The sequence below is a fragment of the Ranitomeya imitator genome, chromosome 3 (genome assembly GCF_032444005.1).
Source record: "Ranitomeya imitator isolate aRanImi1 chromosome 3, aRanImi1.pri, whole genome shotgun sequence".
Lineage (NCBI taxonomy): Eukaryota > Metazoa > Chordata > Amphibia > Anura > Dendrobatidae > Ranitomeya > Ranitomeya imitator.
The window spans coordinates 715,812,568-715,832,058 of record NC_091284.1 but is presented as its reverse complement, the minus strand read 5'-3'; the positions used below and the strand labels follow the sequence as shown (position 1 = coordinate 715,832,058).

Sequence of the window (19,491 nt, the reverse complement as noted above, 5' to 3'; positions counted from 1 at the left end):
CCGGGCCTCCAAGGAGAGAATGAGGTCCTCCGCCGATGCACATCGGCGCCCTGCCCCGACCTTTGCTCTTGGCGACTTAGTGTGGCTCTCCGCCCGTAACATCAGGCTGCGTGTTGAGTCTAATAAGTTTGCACCTCGCTACTTGGGTCCCTTCAAGGTCCTCGAACAGGTTAATCCTGTGGTCTACCGTCTGGCCCTTCCTCCACACCTAGGTATCACCGACACCTTTCATGTGTCCCTCCTTAAGCCCGTATACATGTCCCGGTTTTCTGAGTCATCTGCTGGGACATCGGGTTTGTCTATGGACGATTACGAGGTGAACACTATTTTGGGGTGCAAGGTGGTACGTGGCAAAAAATTTTATTTGGTGGATTTGAAGGGTTATGGTCCTGAGGATAGGTCCTGTGAGCCTGCTGAGCATATTCAGGCTCCACAGCTCATTGCTGCCTTCGAGCGTAGCGAGGCCCAAGGAGGGGGGCCCTAGGGGCGGGGGTGATGTTAGGGGTCGAGCTCCCGCCTCTGCAGAGGGGGAATCTCGGGCCAACTCCGCTGCAGTCTCCCATTCTTCTCCTGCCGCAGTGGAGCCTGCTCAGCGGAGATGTCAGTCCCAGCGTCTCGCTAAGTCTGACTCTGTACAAAGAGGTACTGCTGCTTTTCCTGCTTCTGCCATTGAAGCCAGTACTGGGCGGCGGCGAGCAGACGCTTCTAGGACTAAGTCCTGCTTTTCTCGTTCTGAGCATGCCCAGAGTAAGATCTCTCCGTAAAGATCGACGGTCACATGTTCAGATACTGCAGCTAAATCCATTGATCCTCCAGGAAGGTCCTGTAGGTGCTCAGGCTCTGTAGCAGCCTCTCATTGGACCTTCTAGGAAGGTCCTGTACTTGCTGCAACTATTTAAGGCTCGCATGGCCGCACGGCCATGCGCTAGTATCTTTCTAAGTTATGTGCTTTGCGCCAGTGTGGTCATGTAAGATTGTGGTCAGGGACCCGGCTGAAATAAGCCCCTAGAATGCTGGCACCTCCGGGGAGGAGATTGTCAGTGTTTGTATTTATTCAGGGACCTGGCTGAAATAAGCCCCTAGAATGCTGGCACCTCCGGCGAGGAGTTTTGTGTGCATGCATGACCACTGACTGCTCTCTGTTGGACAGTTAGCCTGTGCCTCTGTGAAGTCTAACAGGGCACAGTGCTTTGCTTTCACGGCTACTCTGTGAAATAACAGAGCTAGTTCATACCGCCATATCGTGCCGCCATTGCTAGCAGCAGGTTCTCCTGCACGGTGGACCCCGGGCTGCAAACGCATCAATTACAATAAAACTTCTATATTTACTCGGTGCGTTCCGCTAGCCCTAACAACGTGCCCATGAACCGGAGTTGCTGCGGGTTGGACCCTGCGTACTTATATAGCATCAAACCCACAGCAGCCAGATGTTACATCATAGTGGATGACATTTCAAGAAATCCCATGTCCATTATGTGTCCATAGTCGCCTTCGGGTCACCTGTGGACATTGACATGTGGGGCGTGTCTTTTCAGGCCGCAGCATGTCAAATTCTCTTGTGGTGGATACGCTAGTTTCTGCAAGAGAAATTTCACCAATAAAATATATTGAATGCGGTAAATCCAGATTCAAATTCAATAGACGGCAGCGCTTTGGACGCAGCGGACATGTGCTGCTGGTTCCTAATCATGGGCACCTGGCCTTATTATCCCACTCCTGATTTTGGCTTACAAATACTGAGGTAAAATACTGACCAAATACTGAACGTGTGAATGTGGGCTTAAGATGTAATTGTTTCATTCCTATAGAATTTCTGCCGGGCAGCAGATGATTTTCGTTTCCTATCACAGCCGTGAATTGTGCCAAGGTGAGACAATGCTCGGGAAGGCTGGCTGTCTGGGTTTGTTTCTCGTATGGTGGGGAATCTCAGACACATTCATTGCCATTACCAAGGTCAGACCCATCGTGGTATAATGCTGCGACACAATAAACCAAACACATAATCACCAGTGAATACCAATTTTCTGTAGCAGATCTAAGAGTCTTTCGTTAAGTGATCGTGAAATTTCATCAGTTGGAGAAAGCAACTGTTTTATTGCTTAAGTAGTGGCAGAATAAAAAATAGTTTAATTTGTGCTGTGCCAGCAGCTGTGTACCCTCATTTACTGTTATAAATGGAGCTTCGTGTAATGAAGATGGCGGCCATGCATTATTAAAGCCCCAACAAATCTGTCTGGTAAATCACTTCATATTTTTGCTTATTTTGAAATTTACCCATGACAAAGCTGTAATGGAATACCGGCGGTAACAAAGGGTTAATTCTGAATCAACATTAATGAAAATTTAGGGGAATAATTATATTTTGGAAGCTGCTGCATTCTACGGATACACTGGGCCTAAAGTCTCAAAGGTATGTTTGTTGCCCCTAGTAACCAATCAGCTTTGCTTTATTTTTTTAAACAGCTGTGGTAAAATGAAAGCTCCACTTTGATTGGCTGCTTTGGGTAATAGCGGCACGGTTTTGACAATTGAGGCCCAGGGTGAATGTAGAATTCAGCATTTTTTGTCAGTTTTGATAAATGTGCCTGACTTTGTTTCCTGTGCACATTCCTGATGTAAACTCAGACGTATCCTTAGGCTTCTTTAGATGTGCCCTGTTGAACTATGGCACAAGTTGGCACATTTTTTGGAACTATGTGAATTTCTAAAATCGCATTTGAAAAGCTGCTACCATAACAGAGCAGATTTTCCTCTGCAAATGCACCCCATGTGTACACACCCTGAAAGAGGCAAATTGTTTCATCCATCTTATAGCTGTAAATACTGGCCTATGTATGAGTCTACACAATGCGTTAGTGTCAAGGAAAAACGCAGTATCGGCAAAGTCAATGAGATTTATGCTTCTACACACCCTCTTTATTTGTTCCTTGCAGATTTGGTCCATTAAACTTTTAAAATCTGCAGCACGTCAATTCTTTTAGCATTTTACAGCTATGTTCACCCATTCAAATGAATGGTAAAAACAAATCAAAAACAGATGCAAAAACGTGTAAAAAAGCGTGTATTTTGTGCAGCATTTTCCTGAGAACACTCTGGCTTTTGCTGTTGAAAAGTTAGTGAAAATCCAGTACTAGATTTCCGTTACCATCTCCAGGATGTCGTGTTTTTCCAATGTTACTACGATATTAATTTGGAAGTTGTAATAAAAGTTTCGTCTTTAATTCACATGGGAAATCCAGAGCTGGATTTTCACTAACTTTCCAAGTCCCATCCATTCCTTCCCAGCTGAGATTTTTCATCCAATCACTTGCCATAGATCTAAGCATTTGAGAAGTGAGCAGAAAGCATACATTTTGTTATTCAGCATGACAAAAATCACCAACCTAAACATCAAAAACTGTCTGAATCTGGCAATATGCTATACAGATCACTTAGAAATGATTGCATAAAGCAAGAAAAAAAATCAACGCTGGCATTAAAATACTTACCCAGCTCCCTCGGCGCTTCCTCTCAGCGTCGCTACTTGTCCTGTATGAGCGGTCACGTGGTGCCGCACATTACAGTGATGAATATGCTGCTCCACCTCCCATAGGGGGAGTATTTTAATGCCAGCGGGCGGGTGCACAGGGGGAAGGAGGGGGGAGATTACCGGGAACTTTATTTTATCAAAAAAAAAAAAAGATTTTTCATTCCTTTGCTCCAGCGAACGCTGCTGGGAAGAAGGAATGAATTCTGGATTCAGCACCCAAAGCAGGGGACAGCGCTTAACTCTAGCGCTGTCTCCTGCACGGTGCGTGTGGTACCCAGTCGGCACACGGACGGCACACGGCTGCTGCACATGTGCCACACTGATGTGCCACGTGAGCACACGGACACGGATAACTCCGGTACCGATTTTTCCGGTACCGGAATTATCTGGACGTGTGGGACAGGCCTTAAGGGTTTTTTTTTTGTTTAGAGGAAAGTTGAACGACAGCCAGTATATCCTCTCGGTCGCCCATCTGTCGAAGATCAATTTTCTATCATCTGCATCACTAGACATGAAGAACACATGATTTTTTTTTGCTGGGGATTTTTGAAAAATTGATTGACACAGTTATAAGAGCTGTAAAGCCATCATTGATGGTCACCCAGCTTTCCAAGGAACAGACTTGCTAGACTTGACAACAGAATGAACAATATTTACTTGTCCCTTTTTGTTGAAGCTGGTATTCTCTGTAATAACAATGTGCTGTTGTGGTATTTGTGCTGTAATGCCCTTTTTTTATAAATCACCAGGATTAAAGTGTTTAAAAAGGTTTATTTAACCAGCTTTGTAAGTCCCAAGTGGCTGATTGCTTTTGTACACAGGACCAAGATTTATGTACACTGCACTTTTTAAAGGTATACACTTAATTTGTATTAATATTTATCCAGATATTGCTACATTCACATGAGACTAGAGCTGTCAGTCACTAGTAAAATCTTCTTTTTGAGCACAAAGTGCCAAGTCTAGCACGCAGAGGATCCAACATGAGATATCTCCTATGTCAGCAGCAGCGGAATCTGCAAGCACTAGAATGACAAATCCTCCCTTTGTCGTGCAGATTGTGTAACAGTGATAATAACTTCGGAATAGAGCGCTAATGAAAATCTTGTCGTTTTTATAATGCTGAAGGAAGAGCTAATATTGAATATTTAAATATTTAAACTCCATATTAAGACTCCGCAGCTCCGGTGCTTGAAGAGCTCTGTAGTGCGGAGGAATGAAATGTCTTTGAAGAAAGGTTTTATTCTCTGTCTATTTCACGATTTTAACAATTCTGCCTTTTACAAAAACTGTTAAGTTATTTTAGGTGATAAATAGGATGTTTTTATTTTTTTTATTACGGTACTTAAATTGGAACTGTGCTCTGTCTCCCTCTAGTGGATGATTAGTAAATTACATTTTCTTCCTTACCTAGCATTGCCTGAATGAGATTGAGATCCTGGCTATTATTTTTGCTGCTGCTATACATGATTTTGAGCATACAGGAACAACGAACAGCTTCCACATCCAGACAAAGTAAGTAAAACCCAACAGGATGATGAAAACTGAATTCTCAATTATAGGATGGAATAGAATACGGTATATACAACCCCAATTCCAAAAAAGTTAGGACGCTGTATAAAATTGTAAGAATGCAATGGTTTAGAAGGAAGCCTTATATAGCCATATTTTATTCAGAACAGAACATCCAGAACACATATCAGAAGTTGAAAATTAGACATTTTTCTATTTCGTTTGAAAAAATTAAATGTTAGCATTACGTTAAAATTCACGCAAAGTGTAAACTTTCGGCAGAAACAACAAAGGTCACCACTAGCCATACAAAATATACTAGTCGTACAACAATATATACAGTACTTACCAATTTTGCATGTTGGTCCAAATTGATTCAGACACCTCACAGATGCCACATATTGATCATAAGTTAAAAGGGATAGGGACAAAAAATATCAATGTAAATAAATTCCTTAATACCTTTAATTAGCAAATCACACTTGTTTTGTCTAAGAATATAATCACAGTAGTACTTCAAAACAACCACTGTCTTGCTATACTGACAGCAACTAGTCCCAAAATGCTAGGATACGTGCTTGTGAGCATTAGCATTAGGACGCTCAGCTGCTGTGACCTAGAGATACTTATGCTGCATACTATCAAGCTATAGCCACGTCCCAGCAGTCACTCGCCATTCAGTACGCAGTAGTGGTGGCAGCCTCTTCTTACCTCAGCACGCTTTGTATCTCCAGTGTGTGATTGGAAAGACAGGAAGAACAGCAGTGTGAGCAGCTCCTTCTCGCCTCAGCCCCCCTGGTATCACCAGTATTAGATCAGATGGACCGGATGAATAGCAGTGTGAGCAGCTCCTTCTCGCCTCAGCCCCCCTGGTATCACCAGTATTAGATCAGATGGACCGGATGAATAGCAGTGTGAGCAGCTCCTTCTCGCCTCAGCCCCCTTGGTATAACCAGTATTAGATCAGATGGACCGGATGAACAGCAGTGTGAGCAGCTCCTTCTCGCCTCAGCCCCCCTGGTATCAACAGTATTAGATCAGATGGACCGGATGTATAGCAGTGTGAGCAGCTCCTTCTCGCCTCAGCCCTCTTGGTATCACCAGTATTAGATCAGATGGACCGGATGAACAGCAGTGTGAGCAGCTCCTTCTCGCCTCAGCCCCCCTGGTATCACCAGTATTAGATCAGATGGATCGGATGAACAGCAGTGTGAGCAGCTCCTTCTCGCCTCAGCCCCCTTGGTATCACCAGTATTAGATCAGATGGACCGGATGAACAGCAGTGTGAGCAGCTCCTTCTCGCCTCAGCCCCCTTGGTATCACCAGTATTAGATCAGATGGACCGGATGAATAGCAGTGTGAGCAGCTCCTTCTCGCTTCAGCCCTTTTGGTATCACCAGTATTAGATCAGATGGACCGGATGAACAGCAGTGTGAGCAGCTCCTTCTCGCTTCAGCCCCCTTGGTATCACCAGTATTAGATCAGATGGACCGGATGAATAGCAGTGTGAGCAGCTCCTTCTCGCTTCAGCCCTTTTGGTATCACCAGTATTAGATCAGATGGACCGGATGAACAGCAGTGTGAGCAGCTCCTTCTCGCTTCAGCCCCCTTGGTATCACCAATATTAGATCAGATGGACCGGATGAACAGCAGTGTGAGCAGCTCCTTCTCGCTTCAGCCCCCTTGGTATCACCAGTATTAGATCAGATGGACCGGATGAACAGCAGTGTGAGCAGCTCCTTCTCGCTTCAGCCCCCTTGGTATCACCAGTATTAGATCAGATAAACCGGATGAATAGCAGTGTGAGCAGCTCCTTCTCGCTTCAGCCCCCTTGGTATCACCAGTATTAGATCAGATGGACTGGATGAATAGCAGTGTGAGCAGCTCCTTCTCGCCTCAGCCCCCTTGGTATCACCAGTATTAGATCAGATGGACCGGATGAATAGCAGTGTGAGCAGCTCCTTCTCTCCTCAGCCCCCTTGGTATCACCAGTATTAGATCAGATGGACCGGATGAATAGCAGTGTGAGCAGCTCCGTCTCGCCTCAGCCCCCCTGGTATCACCAGTATTAGATCAGATGGACCGGATGAACAGCAGTGTGAGCAGCTCCTTCTTGCCTCAGCCCCCTTGGTATCACCAGTATTAGATCGATGGATCGGATGAATAGCAGTGTGAGCAGCTCCTTCTTTCCTCAGCCCCCTTGGTATCACCAGTATTAGATCAGATGGACCGGATGAATAGCAGTGTGAGCAGCTCCTTCTCGCTTCAGCCCCCTTGGTATCACCAGTATTAGATCAGATGGACCGGATGAATAGCAGTGTGAGCAGCTCCTTCTCGCTTCAGCCCCCTTGGTATCACCAGTATTAGATCAGATGGACTGGATGAATAGCAGTGTGAGCAGCTCCTTCTTGTCTCAGCCCCCCTGGTATCACCAGCATTAGATCAGATGGACCGGATGAACAGCAGTGTGAGCAGCTCCTTCTTGCCTCAGCCCCCTTGGTATCACCAGTATTAGATCGATGGACCGGATGAATAGCAGTGTGAGCAGCTCCTTCTTTCCTCAGCCCCCTTGGTATCACCAGTATTAGATCAGATGGACCGGATGAATAGCAGTGTGAGCAGCTCCTTCTCGCTTCAGCCCCCTTGGTATCACCAGTATTAGATCAGATGGACCAGATGAATAGCAGTGTGAGCAGCTCCTTCTCGCTTCAGCCCCCATGGTATCACCAGTATTAGATCAGATGGACTGGATGAATAGCAGTGTGAGCAGCTCCTTCTCGCTTCAGCCCCCTTGGTATCACCAGTATTAGATCAGATGGACCGGATGAATAGCAGTGTGAGCAGCTCCTTCTTGCCTCAGCCCCCTTGGTATCACCAGTATTAGATCAGATGGACCGGATATATAGCAGTGTGAGCAGCTCCTTCTTGCCTCAGCCCCCCTGGTATCACCAGTATTAGATCAGATGGACCGGATGAATAGCAGTGTGAGCAGCTCCTTCTCGCTTCAGCCCCCTTGGTATCACCAGTATTAGATCAGATGGACCGGATGAATAGCAGTGTGAGCAGCTCCTTCTCGCTTCAGCCCCCTTGGTATCACCAGTATTAGATCAGATGGACTGGATGAATAGCAGTGTGAGCAGCTCCTTCTTGTCTCAGCCCCCTTGGTATCACCAGTATTAGATCAGATGGACCGGATGAATAGCAGTGTGAGCAGCTCCTTCTTGCCTCAGCCCCCTTGGTATCACCAGTATTAGATCAGATGGACCGGATGAATAGCAGTGTGAGCAGCTCCTTCTCGCCTCAGCCCCCCTGGTATCACCAGTATTAGATCAGATGGACCGGATGAATAGCAGTGTGAGCAGCTCCTTCTCGCCTCAGCCCCCTTGGTATCACCAGTATTAGATCAGATGGACCGGATGAATAGCAGTGTGAGCAGCTCCTTCTTGCCTCAGCCCCCTTGGTATCACCAGTATTAGATCAGATGGACCGGATGAATAGCAGTGTGAGCAGCTCCTTCTCGCTTCAGCCCCCTTGGTATCACCAGTATTAGATCAGATGGACCGGATGAATAGCAGTGTGAGCAGCTCCTTCTCGCTTCAGCCCCCTTGGTATCACCAGTATTAGATCAGATGGACCGGATGAATAGCAGTGTGAGCAGCTCCTTCTTGCCTCAGCCCCCTTGGTATCACCAGTATTAGATCAGATGGACCGGATGAATAGCAGTGTGAGCAGCTCCTTCTTGCCTCAGCCCCCTTGGTATCACCAGTATTAGATCAGATGGACCGGATGAATAGCAGTGTGAGCAGCTCCTTCTTGCCTCAGCCCCCTTGGTATCACCAGTATTAGATCAGATGGACCGGATGAATAGCAGTGTGAGCAGCTCCTTCTTGCCTCAGCCCCCTTGGTATCACCAGTATTAGATCAGATGGACCGGATGAATAGCAGTGTGAGCAGCTCCTTCTTGCCTCAGCCCCCTTGGTATCACCAGTATTAGATCAGATGGACCGGATGAATAGCAGTGTGAGCAGCTCCTTCTCGCCTCAGCCCCCTTGGTATCACCAGTATTAGATCAGATGGACCGGATGAATAGCAGTGTGAGCAGCTCCTTCTCGCCTCAGCCCCCCTGGTATCACCAGTATTAGATCAGATGGACCGGATGAATAGCAGTGTGAGCAGCTCCTTCTCGCCTCAGCCCCCTTGGTATCACCAGTATTAGATCAGATGGACCGGATGAATAGCAGTGTGAGCAGCTCCTTCTTGCCTCAGCCCCCTTGGTATCACCAGTATTAGATCAGATGGACCGGATGAATAGCAGTGTGAGCAGCTCCTTCTCGCCTCAGCCCCCTTGGTATCACCAGTATTAGATCAGATGGACCGGATGAATAGCAGTGTGAGCAGCTCCTTCTCGCCTCAGCCCCCCTGGTATCACCAGTATTAGATCAGATGGACCGGATGAATAGCAGTGTGAGCAGCTCCTTCTCGCCTCAGCCCCCTTGGTATCACCAGTATTAGATCAGATGGACCGGATGAATAGCAGTGTGAGCAGCTCCTTCTTGCCTCAGCCCCCTTAGTATCACCAGTATTAGATCAGATGGACCGGATGAATAGCAGTGTGAGCAGCTCCTTCTTGCCTCAGCCCCCTTAGTATCACCAGTATTAGATCAGATGGACCGGATGAATAGCAGTGTGAGCAGCTCCTTCTCGCCTCAGCCCCCTTGGTATCACCAGTATTAGATCAGATGGACCGGATGAATAGCAGTGTGAGCAGCTCCTTCTCGCCTCAGCCCCCTTGGTATCACCAGTATTAGATCAGATGGACCGGATGAATAGCAGTGTGAGCGGCTCATTTTTACTTTAGCCGTCCTGATACTGTATCTCTAATATTAGCTCAGAAATACATGGTGGACAGTAGTATGACTGACTTTATCTTACCTCAGCAACCCTAGTATCTCCCATATTAGATCAGAAAGGCAGGAATGAACAGCATCACCTAAACAACTATGGCATGTCCAGTATTAGATCAGACAGACAGGGAGGATAGCAGTGTGAGTTACTACTTCTTACATCAGCGCCCATGGTACCTCTAGCATTAGATCAGAAGGACAGGGTGGACAGCAGGATGAGCAGCATGTTCTTACTCATCACCCCTGGGCATGTTGGACAGCAGTGTGAGCAGAGTCTTCTTATTTCTGCACCGCTGGAATCTCCACTATTAGATCAGAAAGATGGGGTGGACAGCAGTTTGAGTGGCCTCTTTTTACTTCAGCCATCCTGAATTCTCCAGTATTAGATCAGAAATAAATTGTGAACAGCAGTGTGAGTAGCCTTTTTTTATCTTAGCAACCCGCACAAGTTGGACAGATGTGTGAGCAGCTGTTTCTTACTGAAGGAGGATAGCAATGTGAGCAGCCTTTTCTTACCTCAGCCTCTCTGTTATCTCCATTATTGGAGCTTCCCCTACATGAAGAGATCTGGTGAAGCTTCCTACTGCGCTTGCTGACAGACACCAGTATTATTATTATTATTATTATTATTAATAATATTAATAGTATACTTTTTTTTATTTTTTGAGCACCACTGATTCCTTGGTGCTGTAAATGTGAAAAAGGTTTACATAGAAAATGCAAATATAAAAATGCAATGAATAAAAAACATTGGCAGACTGGAATAGAGGTGAGAGAGCCTTGCCCTCGCGGGCTTACAGTCTACAAGGTAATGGGGAAGGGTCCAGTAGGATGAGGGGGTTGCACCAGCTGCGGTGATGGTGAAGTGACAGTGGGGGCATTGCAAGATATTAACACACTGACAGAAACCTGTCTTAGAGTAACGAGACGGTGGTCATTCCGATATGCTCTCTAGACAAAATATTATTATTATTTATTTATATAGCACCATTAATTCCATGATGCTGTAAATGAGAAAGGGGTTACATACAAGGTTATAGATATCGTTTACAGTAAACAGGTTTACAGTGACAGACTGGTACAGAGGGGAGAGGACCCTGTCCTTGCAGACTTACATTCTATAGGATAGTGGGGAAGAGACAGAAGGTAGGGGTGAGGCGGCGGCTCTGGCGGTGGTGAGGCGGCGGCTCTGGCGGTGGTGAGGCAGCGGTGAGGCGGCGGCTCTGATGGCGGTGAGGCGGCGGCTCTGGCGGCTGTGAGGCGGCGGCTCTGGTGGAAGGAAGTTAGGAAGTTATTTATAATGAAATGTTTTGTACTTCTTTTTTTGTATTCTCAGGAAACCCCTTTAAAGAAAACTTTACATCAGCTTTATGCATAATAAACTAAAGGTACGCCCATAATGGTGCTGGTATACTGATTTAATACATATGTTTAGTGAAGAAATCCACAGTCTGGTTGTTTTAAAATCATCATTAGAAGTTTTGGTCTCCGTTCATTGGGGCGGTACTGTAGGTTGAGTCTTCGGCTCTGCTATGGCCCCTCCACTCCCTCTGGTGTCTTTATCCTTGTCTTTATTTAAATTTCCAGCCTGCACCATTCCAGCTATGGGCGGTGCTTGCTCAGATTGATCTCCTGACAGTCTTCGGGCAACTTCCGCCGATGCCGGCGCATGCGCAGATTGAGATCACAACTTAATAACGAGCTAGGGTCTCAATCTGCGCATGCGATGCCACCGGCATAATTTTACTGAAGACTGCTAGAGGTCAATCTGCACATACGCCGCTACCGCTGCCATTTTACTGAAGCGCACCACAAGACAAATTTGCGCAAGCACTCCCTGTGGCTAGAACGGCACAGACACAACATTTAAATAAGCAAGATAAAGGCAGCAGAGGGGCTATGACAGAGCTGAAGACCCTACCCACAGTCCCTCCCCAATGCATAGAGACCAAAACTCTTAATGATAATTTAAAAACAACCAAACTGCAGATTTCTTCATTGACTGTATGTGTTAAATCAGTATACCAGAGACGTTATGGGCATACCTTTAGTTTAATATGTGTAACCCTGGTGACAAGTTTTCTCCGTCATGGTGACTTAGCCAATTGGCTCCATCAGAATTTTGCATTTAGGTCCATACATGTTATACAGATGTAGAGGGCAGCGCCAGAGTTTACAGTTTAGTAACGCACTCCAGGGTAATAATAAAGATAAATTCCTAGCATTTTGGAAAATCAATTGCAAAAAATGTATTTCCAGTACCTGTAAAAATGTGATTGTACTGTATTTTTACAGGAAGAAAATTGAACGTTACAAAATCTTTTGGGATTTGACTACTACATTGCAATGAGACATTAAAGCAGCAACATTTCCATAGAAAGAGTCAGGGTGTCACATGTCTCAAGTGACATAATGGTGTTATTTCCGTCTCTCACACATCAGCAATGCATTAACTTGTTTGCAGTAGCTTTTTAGGTACTTGAAAATTCAGCAGAGAGATTCTCTTTGTTTCCATTACTGTTTCTGGATCCATTACAAATATTAACATTATTATTATTATTATTATTATTATTATTATACATTACTGTATTGTGTGACTGTTTATAGAACTCCCAATAATTCCCATTCCAAGAAAAATGTTCCGATTATGCTAATCAGACTGATCAGAGTTTGGACAAAGTGAGATCTGTTTTTCTTGGATATGGAGAATAAAAAAAAGTTTCTCCATTCTGTCAGTCTGTGAAAATCGGATCGCATTAAGATATCATCCGAGTGTGGTCTGATTTTTTCCACGGACCCATAGACTTGAATGGTCAAGTGTGATCCGATTATTGGAGGCAAATCGTGCATGCAGCTATTTTTCCTTGTACTACTTGGAACAAGGAAAAAATTAGACGTGTGCACATCTCCATAGAATAACCTTGGTTCGAATACAATGCAACATTTTGACGATCATCTGCATGAGTCCTATAGGCAATGTGTCCACGATCAGGAAGGAGCAGCGTTTTAAAGGCAGCGTATTTTCGCTGAATAGATGAATAGATTACAAACTAACTAACAAACAGACAATCCGTGCATGTGTTGTGGCTGTCGAACAGCCGCGAGACATGCAGATGGGGGGACTCAATCCATGTAATAATATATAGCCCCTTTGATGTCATTATCTGTCGCTACTACTGGTTCACTTACGTCATGAAACTTATCACCCTCATTAAGTTCCTAATTAATGTATTGCTAAGGTTTAAGCGCTAATGAAATATGCATTTGAACAGTCAATATTTTTGGACAGATCCTTAAAATTCTGAAAGAGGAGATGTTGCAAGGACGGACAACAAGGTCATTGAAGAAAAGACTTCACTTGAGTTTTGACTAGAGCTGAGAACATTGACGTGGAGGATGTGATTACTCCATATATATAAATCAGTAATGCTCAGTGCCAGTAACAATTGCGCTGTCCCCACACACAAGGTCATCCTTCGCAGCTGGACATGAGGAAATGTGATTTCCAGCTACAAAAATGATTATTTACGGTCGGAACGGTAATGTTCTCGCAGAAGAGCTGGAATTACTAAAAACCGTAGATGATAGGATTTCATATATACGCCTGTAAGGACTTGTTATAAGTATATACACAGCCCCTAGCACTAATAATGCAGTAAATTGGTGACTCAGATATCTCACTTATTCACAGTGTGCTGTCAGGAGTTTTCTGTGAGATGCCATATAAACTTTTGTTTCTCTTCAATTTTAAGCAGAATAAGGAATTTACTGTCTTTATGGATCCCCAGTGACAAAGTGGATACATCCATCATAAGCCACCCCTGTCAGTCTGGACATGGTGTTGAACTGTTGAATGTCCTGTTGGCATATGGTGGTCAGCTCTGAGAAAATGTTGGTTTCTTGACTTGCATATTTTCTAAACAGAGTCACATTCCTATGTGGCCAAAGTGAATTTTAAGCCATAAATTTCCCTGATTTTCCCTCAAACAAAAGTTTATTTCAAAGAATAGATTTTGGAATTATAATAACTTCCACAATTGGATGTGTTTAAATAAAATTTTCCATGATCCGACCATGTCCCTGTACGGTCAGAAGGAGGGTTTTGGCGTGCACTCAGCCTGGATGAAGCGAGGTGCCGGTGTAATGGACCAAAGGCCCCTATATAATGAAATTTAGATTCACCGCACTCTCTTAGGATAATGATGAAAAAGGTTGTGCCAATTTATTAAAGTATAATGGGAGCGTAACAGAATATTGCAGTATATGCGATTAACAACGTTTCGGCTCCACCAGAGCCTTTGTCACGTATTCGCTGTGGAAAAAAGAAATATGCAACACAGAAGTAAAATAAATAACATAAATAAAATAAATAAAATAACAAAACAATACATAATAATACATTGTAAATGCGATTGGTTGTCCTAAACGTCAAGGATAAGGAGGGAGGTGCCCACCAACACAAACGTATAAGGACGTCCATAGAAAAGCTGACCAGGGAATCAAATGTCTGGGTAAGTTGTGTATCCTGTGGGTAGGGATGATACAATCAGTGCCAGCATAGAAGGATACAGACATAATTGGAGAGAGGCAGTGCGTTGCAACATACCACATAAGAGAAACATCATAAAAGGTCAAGTCAATCCCACAATAGCATAAATGATTACCTTATTTCAGGCACAAGATAGTGTACAGATGGGGGAAATTAGGAGAATCCCAGTGGTGAGCTGCAGGGAACAGTGATATAGAATTAGATGGTATAAGGTAAAGACATAGTGCTCCTAGGAACTGATAAAATACCTTGGATACTGCACTCAGTACTCTAAATGAGGCTCCCTTCGGATATTGTGGACCTGATAGAGGCAAACAGTATGTATGTAATATACCTGCAAATGTCTAATATGCGCCTAGAGAGACTGAAACCTGTTGTACGATGTTTACCTGTATTATCGGCATTAAGAGCGGCGCTCCCGCGTTGTGCTCAGTAGCAGCGTGTGTCAGGTCTGTGGCAGGGACAGCGTGTGTTAGTTAAGACACCGCCGAACCGGAAGTGAGTAGCGCAAACCGGAAGTGACGTAACGCTATTGTGTTAGATACTGAGCTTTACATTACTATTTCTTAACCTCCGGGTCTCTATACATGCCTATACTGCTTGTAACTGCACCATACAGCCTCCTAACCTGAGCTACGAGCGGCACCTAGTTACAAGGTTGCCACAACAGCAGCTGCATATGCACACTGAGGCTCCACACAATAGCGTTACGTCACTTCCGGTTTGCGCTACTCACTTCCGGTTCGGCGGTGTCTTAACTAACACACGCCGTCCCTGTACGGTCAGACACAGCCATTACACAGTACACACAGCAGGGGCACATTTATAAGATTATCTCAGCACAGGAACATTTTATTTAAACACATCCAATTGTGGAAATTATGATTCCAAGATATATTCATTAAAATCAACTTTTGTCCTGGGTAGACACCTCTAACCCCTTTCTGACCTCTGACGGGATAGTACTTCCGAGGTCAGAACCCCCGCTTTGATGCGGGCTCTGGTGGTGAGCTCGCATCAAAGCCGGGACATGTCAGCTGCTTTGTACAGCTGACATGTGCCAGCAATAGCGGCGGGTGGAATCGCGATTCACCCGCTGCTATTAACTAGTTAAATGCCGCTGTCAAACGCTGATAGCGGCATTTAACTAGCGCTTCCGGCTATTGGTCCAGAAATGAGCGCATCGCTGACCCCGTCACATGATCGGGAGTCAGCGATCCGTCGGCATGACAACCAGAGGTCTATTGAAGACCTCTATGGCTGTTGATGCTGACTTGCGGTGAGCGCCACCCTGTGGTCGGCGCTCATAGCAATGCAGTAATTCAGCTACACATGCATTGCTCCTATGTAACAGAGCCAATCGAGTTGTGCCAGCTTCTAGCCTCCCATGGAGGCTATTGAAGCATGGTAAAAGTAAAAAAATAAAAAAGTTTTAAAAAATATGAAAAAAAATTAAAAAAAACTAAAGCTTAAATCACCCCCCTTTTGCCCCATTCAAAATAAAACAATAAAAAAAATCAAACCTACACATATTTGGTATTGCCGTGTTCAGAATTGCCTGACCTTTCAATAAAAAAAAAGATTAACCTGATTGCTAAACGGCGTAGCGAGAAAAAAATTAAAAACGCCAGAATTAAAATGCAATAACAGGTGATCAAAATAATTATCTTCACCAAAATAGCATAATTGAAAATGTCATGTTAGCATGCAAAAAATAAGCCCTCATCCGACCTGAGATCACGAAAAATGGAGACGCTACGGGTATCGGAAAATTGTTCAAATTTATTTATTTATTTTTTTTAGCAAAGTTTGGAATTTTTTTTTACCACTTGGATAAAAAAGACATGTTTGGTGTCTATGAACTCGTAATGACCTGGAGAATCATAATGGCAGGTCAGTTTTATCATTTAGTGAACCTAGCAAAAAAGCCAAACAAAAAAACAGCGTTGGATTGCACTTTTTTGCAATTTCACCGCACCTGAAAATTTTTTCCAATTTTCTAGTACACGACATAGTAAAACCAATGGTGTTGTTCAAATGTACAACTGGTCCCACAAAAAATAAGCCCCTACATGGCCATATTGGCAGAAAAATAAAATAGTTATGGCTCTGGGAAGGAGGGAAGCGAAAAATAAAAACAAAAAAGCTAGGGTCATGAAGGGGTTAAACACTCTTGTACCCTTCCATTTCCTCTATATCACTTCACTGCTTACCCATTGCCAGATAATTCAGATAAAAATACTAACGATGACTTACAAGGTTGTCCATAACCTGCCCTCACCAAACATCTCTGATCTAATCCTCCTTGTTCCACACACGTAATCACCAGTCCATGTTCTTAGGTGGGCAGCACGGTGGCTCAGTGGATAGCACTGCAGCCATGCAGCGCTGGAGTCCTGGGTTCTAATCCCACCTTGGAAAACATCATACAAGTTTGTATGTTCTCCCCGTGTTTGCGTGGGTTTCCTCCGGGTTCTCTGGTTTCCTCCCACATTTCAAAGACATACTGATAGGGAATTTAGACTGTGAGCCCCATCGGGGACAGTGATGATAATGTGTGCAGAACTGTAAAGCGCTGCGGAATATGTCAGCGCTATATAAAAATAAAGATTATTATTATTATTATTGTTGCATAACGTTTTTGCAGTTTCCTCCTGCATATAATTTGCAGCCATTCTTGAGGTCTTACCACTTCTCTTTTGCTGACAGCTTGCTGCCTTAAAGAGTTATTGCGTAATGCTCAGGACAGTGACTTTCTTTTTGAAGATGTTTATAATTGGAAATACCTGGAGTGGTCTACAGTTAAGGTTACTAAGTCATTGATTACTTGATTCACTGAAACATCCTCTTTTCTCCAGTTGTCCTGTCCAAAGTTTGACAAATATCAATACACGTAAGTTCTATGGTTTCTGTCACATCTGAATCTAAGGCCCCAGTTGGAACCTCCATCACAGATTTATTAAGTTAGCAGAACTTATGATTTCTATTAAAATGATGAATATTATGATGATACCCGACGGACCCCATTATAAGTCTGTGGGTCTGTCGAGACAGTTGTATCAATCGTGCAACATTCTGAATGAAAAACTTCATGCAAAGAGTGGAATGAGCCTGAGTAAAGAAGATGTATAACTCTGACCTAAGCGTTGGGTGTGAGACTAGACTTCCACAAAGCTAACTTTCCCGTGTACATTTCTCTGTAGATCAGACTGTGCTATCCTGTACAATGACCGCTCAGTCCTGGAAAACCACCATGTCAGTGCTGTCTATCGGATCATGCAAGATGATGAAATGAACATATTTGTGAATCTCACCAAAGACGAGTTCACGTAAGTGCAGTGTGCGGTGTCTCATGATGGATCAATAACTGTGCCCGGGCAGCGGTCAGAGCATTGACTAAATCATTATAGCTTGCAGCAAATCATCAGTAATATAATTAGCTGCACACATCTATGAGATGCTTTTTATTACCTCTGGTATTAATGAATTGGTCTTTGTGGAGGAGACAGAGCAGATGGCTGGTTTCTTCCTCTGATATTTAATTATTAGCAGATTATAAGCTCCAGATAACTCCATAAGCTCTGAGTGTTTAATAAATTAAAGCCAGGCCTAAAAATCCGGCGATCCCTGCTCATGTCTGTCTTACTAAATGCATAAAATGTCCCAATAAGGCTACGTTCACATTTGTGGAAACAGGAACACATGGGCTACTTGCACAGTGAACAAGTCTGTATGATCATGTTCACACACATGTGTGTATGAACATGATCATACAGACTTGTTCACTGTGCAAGTAGCCCATGTGTTCCTGTTTCCATAATTGTTCTCTTGTGTCTACAAGACTGGGGAGTTCCACCACTCCTCTTGGGCTATCTGCACAAAAGCTGTTCTACCCTGTATGCACACATGGATTTTTCCTCTCTGAACCCTGTTCACACAGGTTATATACAGATGATCAGGTTTTTAAATACATCAGATAGGGATTGCATACATTAGTTAGGACTGCTCTGATAAGGGTATACCGTGAAGATTGGTAGAGCAGCTTAGTTTACATTTTTTGCAGGAAACGTATCAACCAAATACCCTGTTTTTTACATCTTTTACTAGCACTTGCGGATTACTGCAACATTTTTTCAAACTGAGTGTTTTTGGTTTTACTATTCTCTTTTGTGTCTTCAGGTTTCTTGGTGGTGTGTGAACATGATCATACAGACTTGTTCACTGTGCAAGTAGCCCATGTGTTCCTGTTTCCATAATTGTTCTCTTGTGTCTACAAGACTGGGGAGTTCCACCACTCCTCTTGGGCTATCTGCACAAAAGCTGTTCTACCCTGTATGCACACATGGATTTTTCCTCTCTGAACCCTGTTCACACAGGTTATATACAGATGATCAGGTTTTTAAATACATCAGATAGGGATTGCATACATTAGTTAGGACTGCTCTGATAAGGGTATACCGTGAAGATTGGTAGAGCAGCTTAGTATACATTTTTTGCAAGAAACGTATCAACCAAATACCCTGTTTTTTACATCTTTTACTAGCACTTGCGGATTACTGCAACATTTTTTCAAACTGAGTGTTTTTGGTTTTACTATTGTCTTTTGTGTCTTTACGTTCACATTTGTGTTGTGCGGCGCTGCGTCGGTGACGCAACGCACAACGCAAATAAAAACGCACGCAAAAACGCTGCATTTTGCGACGCATGCGTCGTTTTTTGCCGAAATTTGGACGCAAGAAAAATGCAACTTGTTGCGTTTTCTTGGTCCGACGCTTGCGGCAAAAAAGACACATGCATCGCATAACGCAACAAACAAAAACGCATGCGTCCCCCATGTTAAATATAGGGGCGCATGACGCATGCGTCGACGCTTCGTCACCCGACGCAAACCCGACGCAAACTAGCATAACGCTAGTGTGAACGTAGCCTTAGAAATCTCAAACATTTATTCTTAATAGTAATGAGCGAACGTTTTTGGATAAGGTCTTATCCGAGCA

At 44.0% G+C, this 19,491-nt stretch overlaps 1 protein-coding gene across 7 annotated transcripts in view; it reads left to right on the top strand.

The window, feature by feature from the left end:
- Nucleotides 1-19,491, top strand: part of PDE1B (phosphodiesterase 1B) — a 548,753-nt gene that overhangs the window by 499,280 nt on the left and 29,982 nt on the right. For all 7 annotated transcript variants that reach the window (XM_069758705.1, XM_069758701.1, XM_069758702.1 and 4 more), the window contains 2 exons: nucleotides 4,944-5,044; nucleotides 17,698-17,823. In XM_069758705.1, the coding sequence (XP_069614806.1) occupies nucleotides 4,944-5,044; nucleotides 17,698-17,823 (227 nt within the window). The remainder of the gene's footprint in view (nucleotides 1-4,943; nucleotides 5,045-17,697; nucleotides 17,824-19,491) is intronic.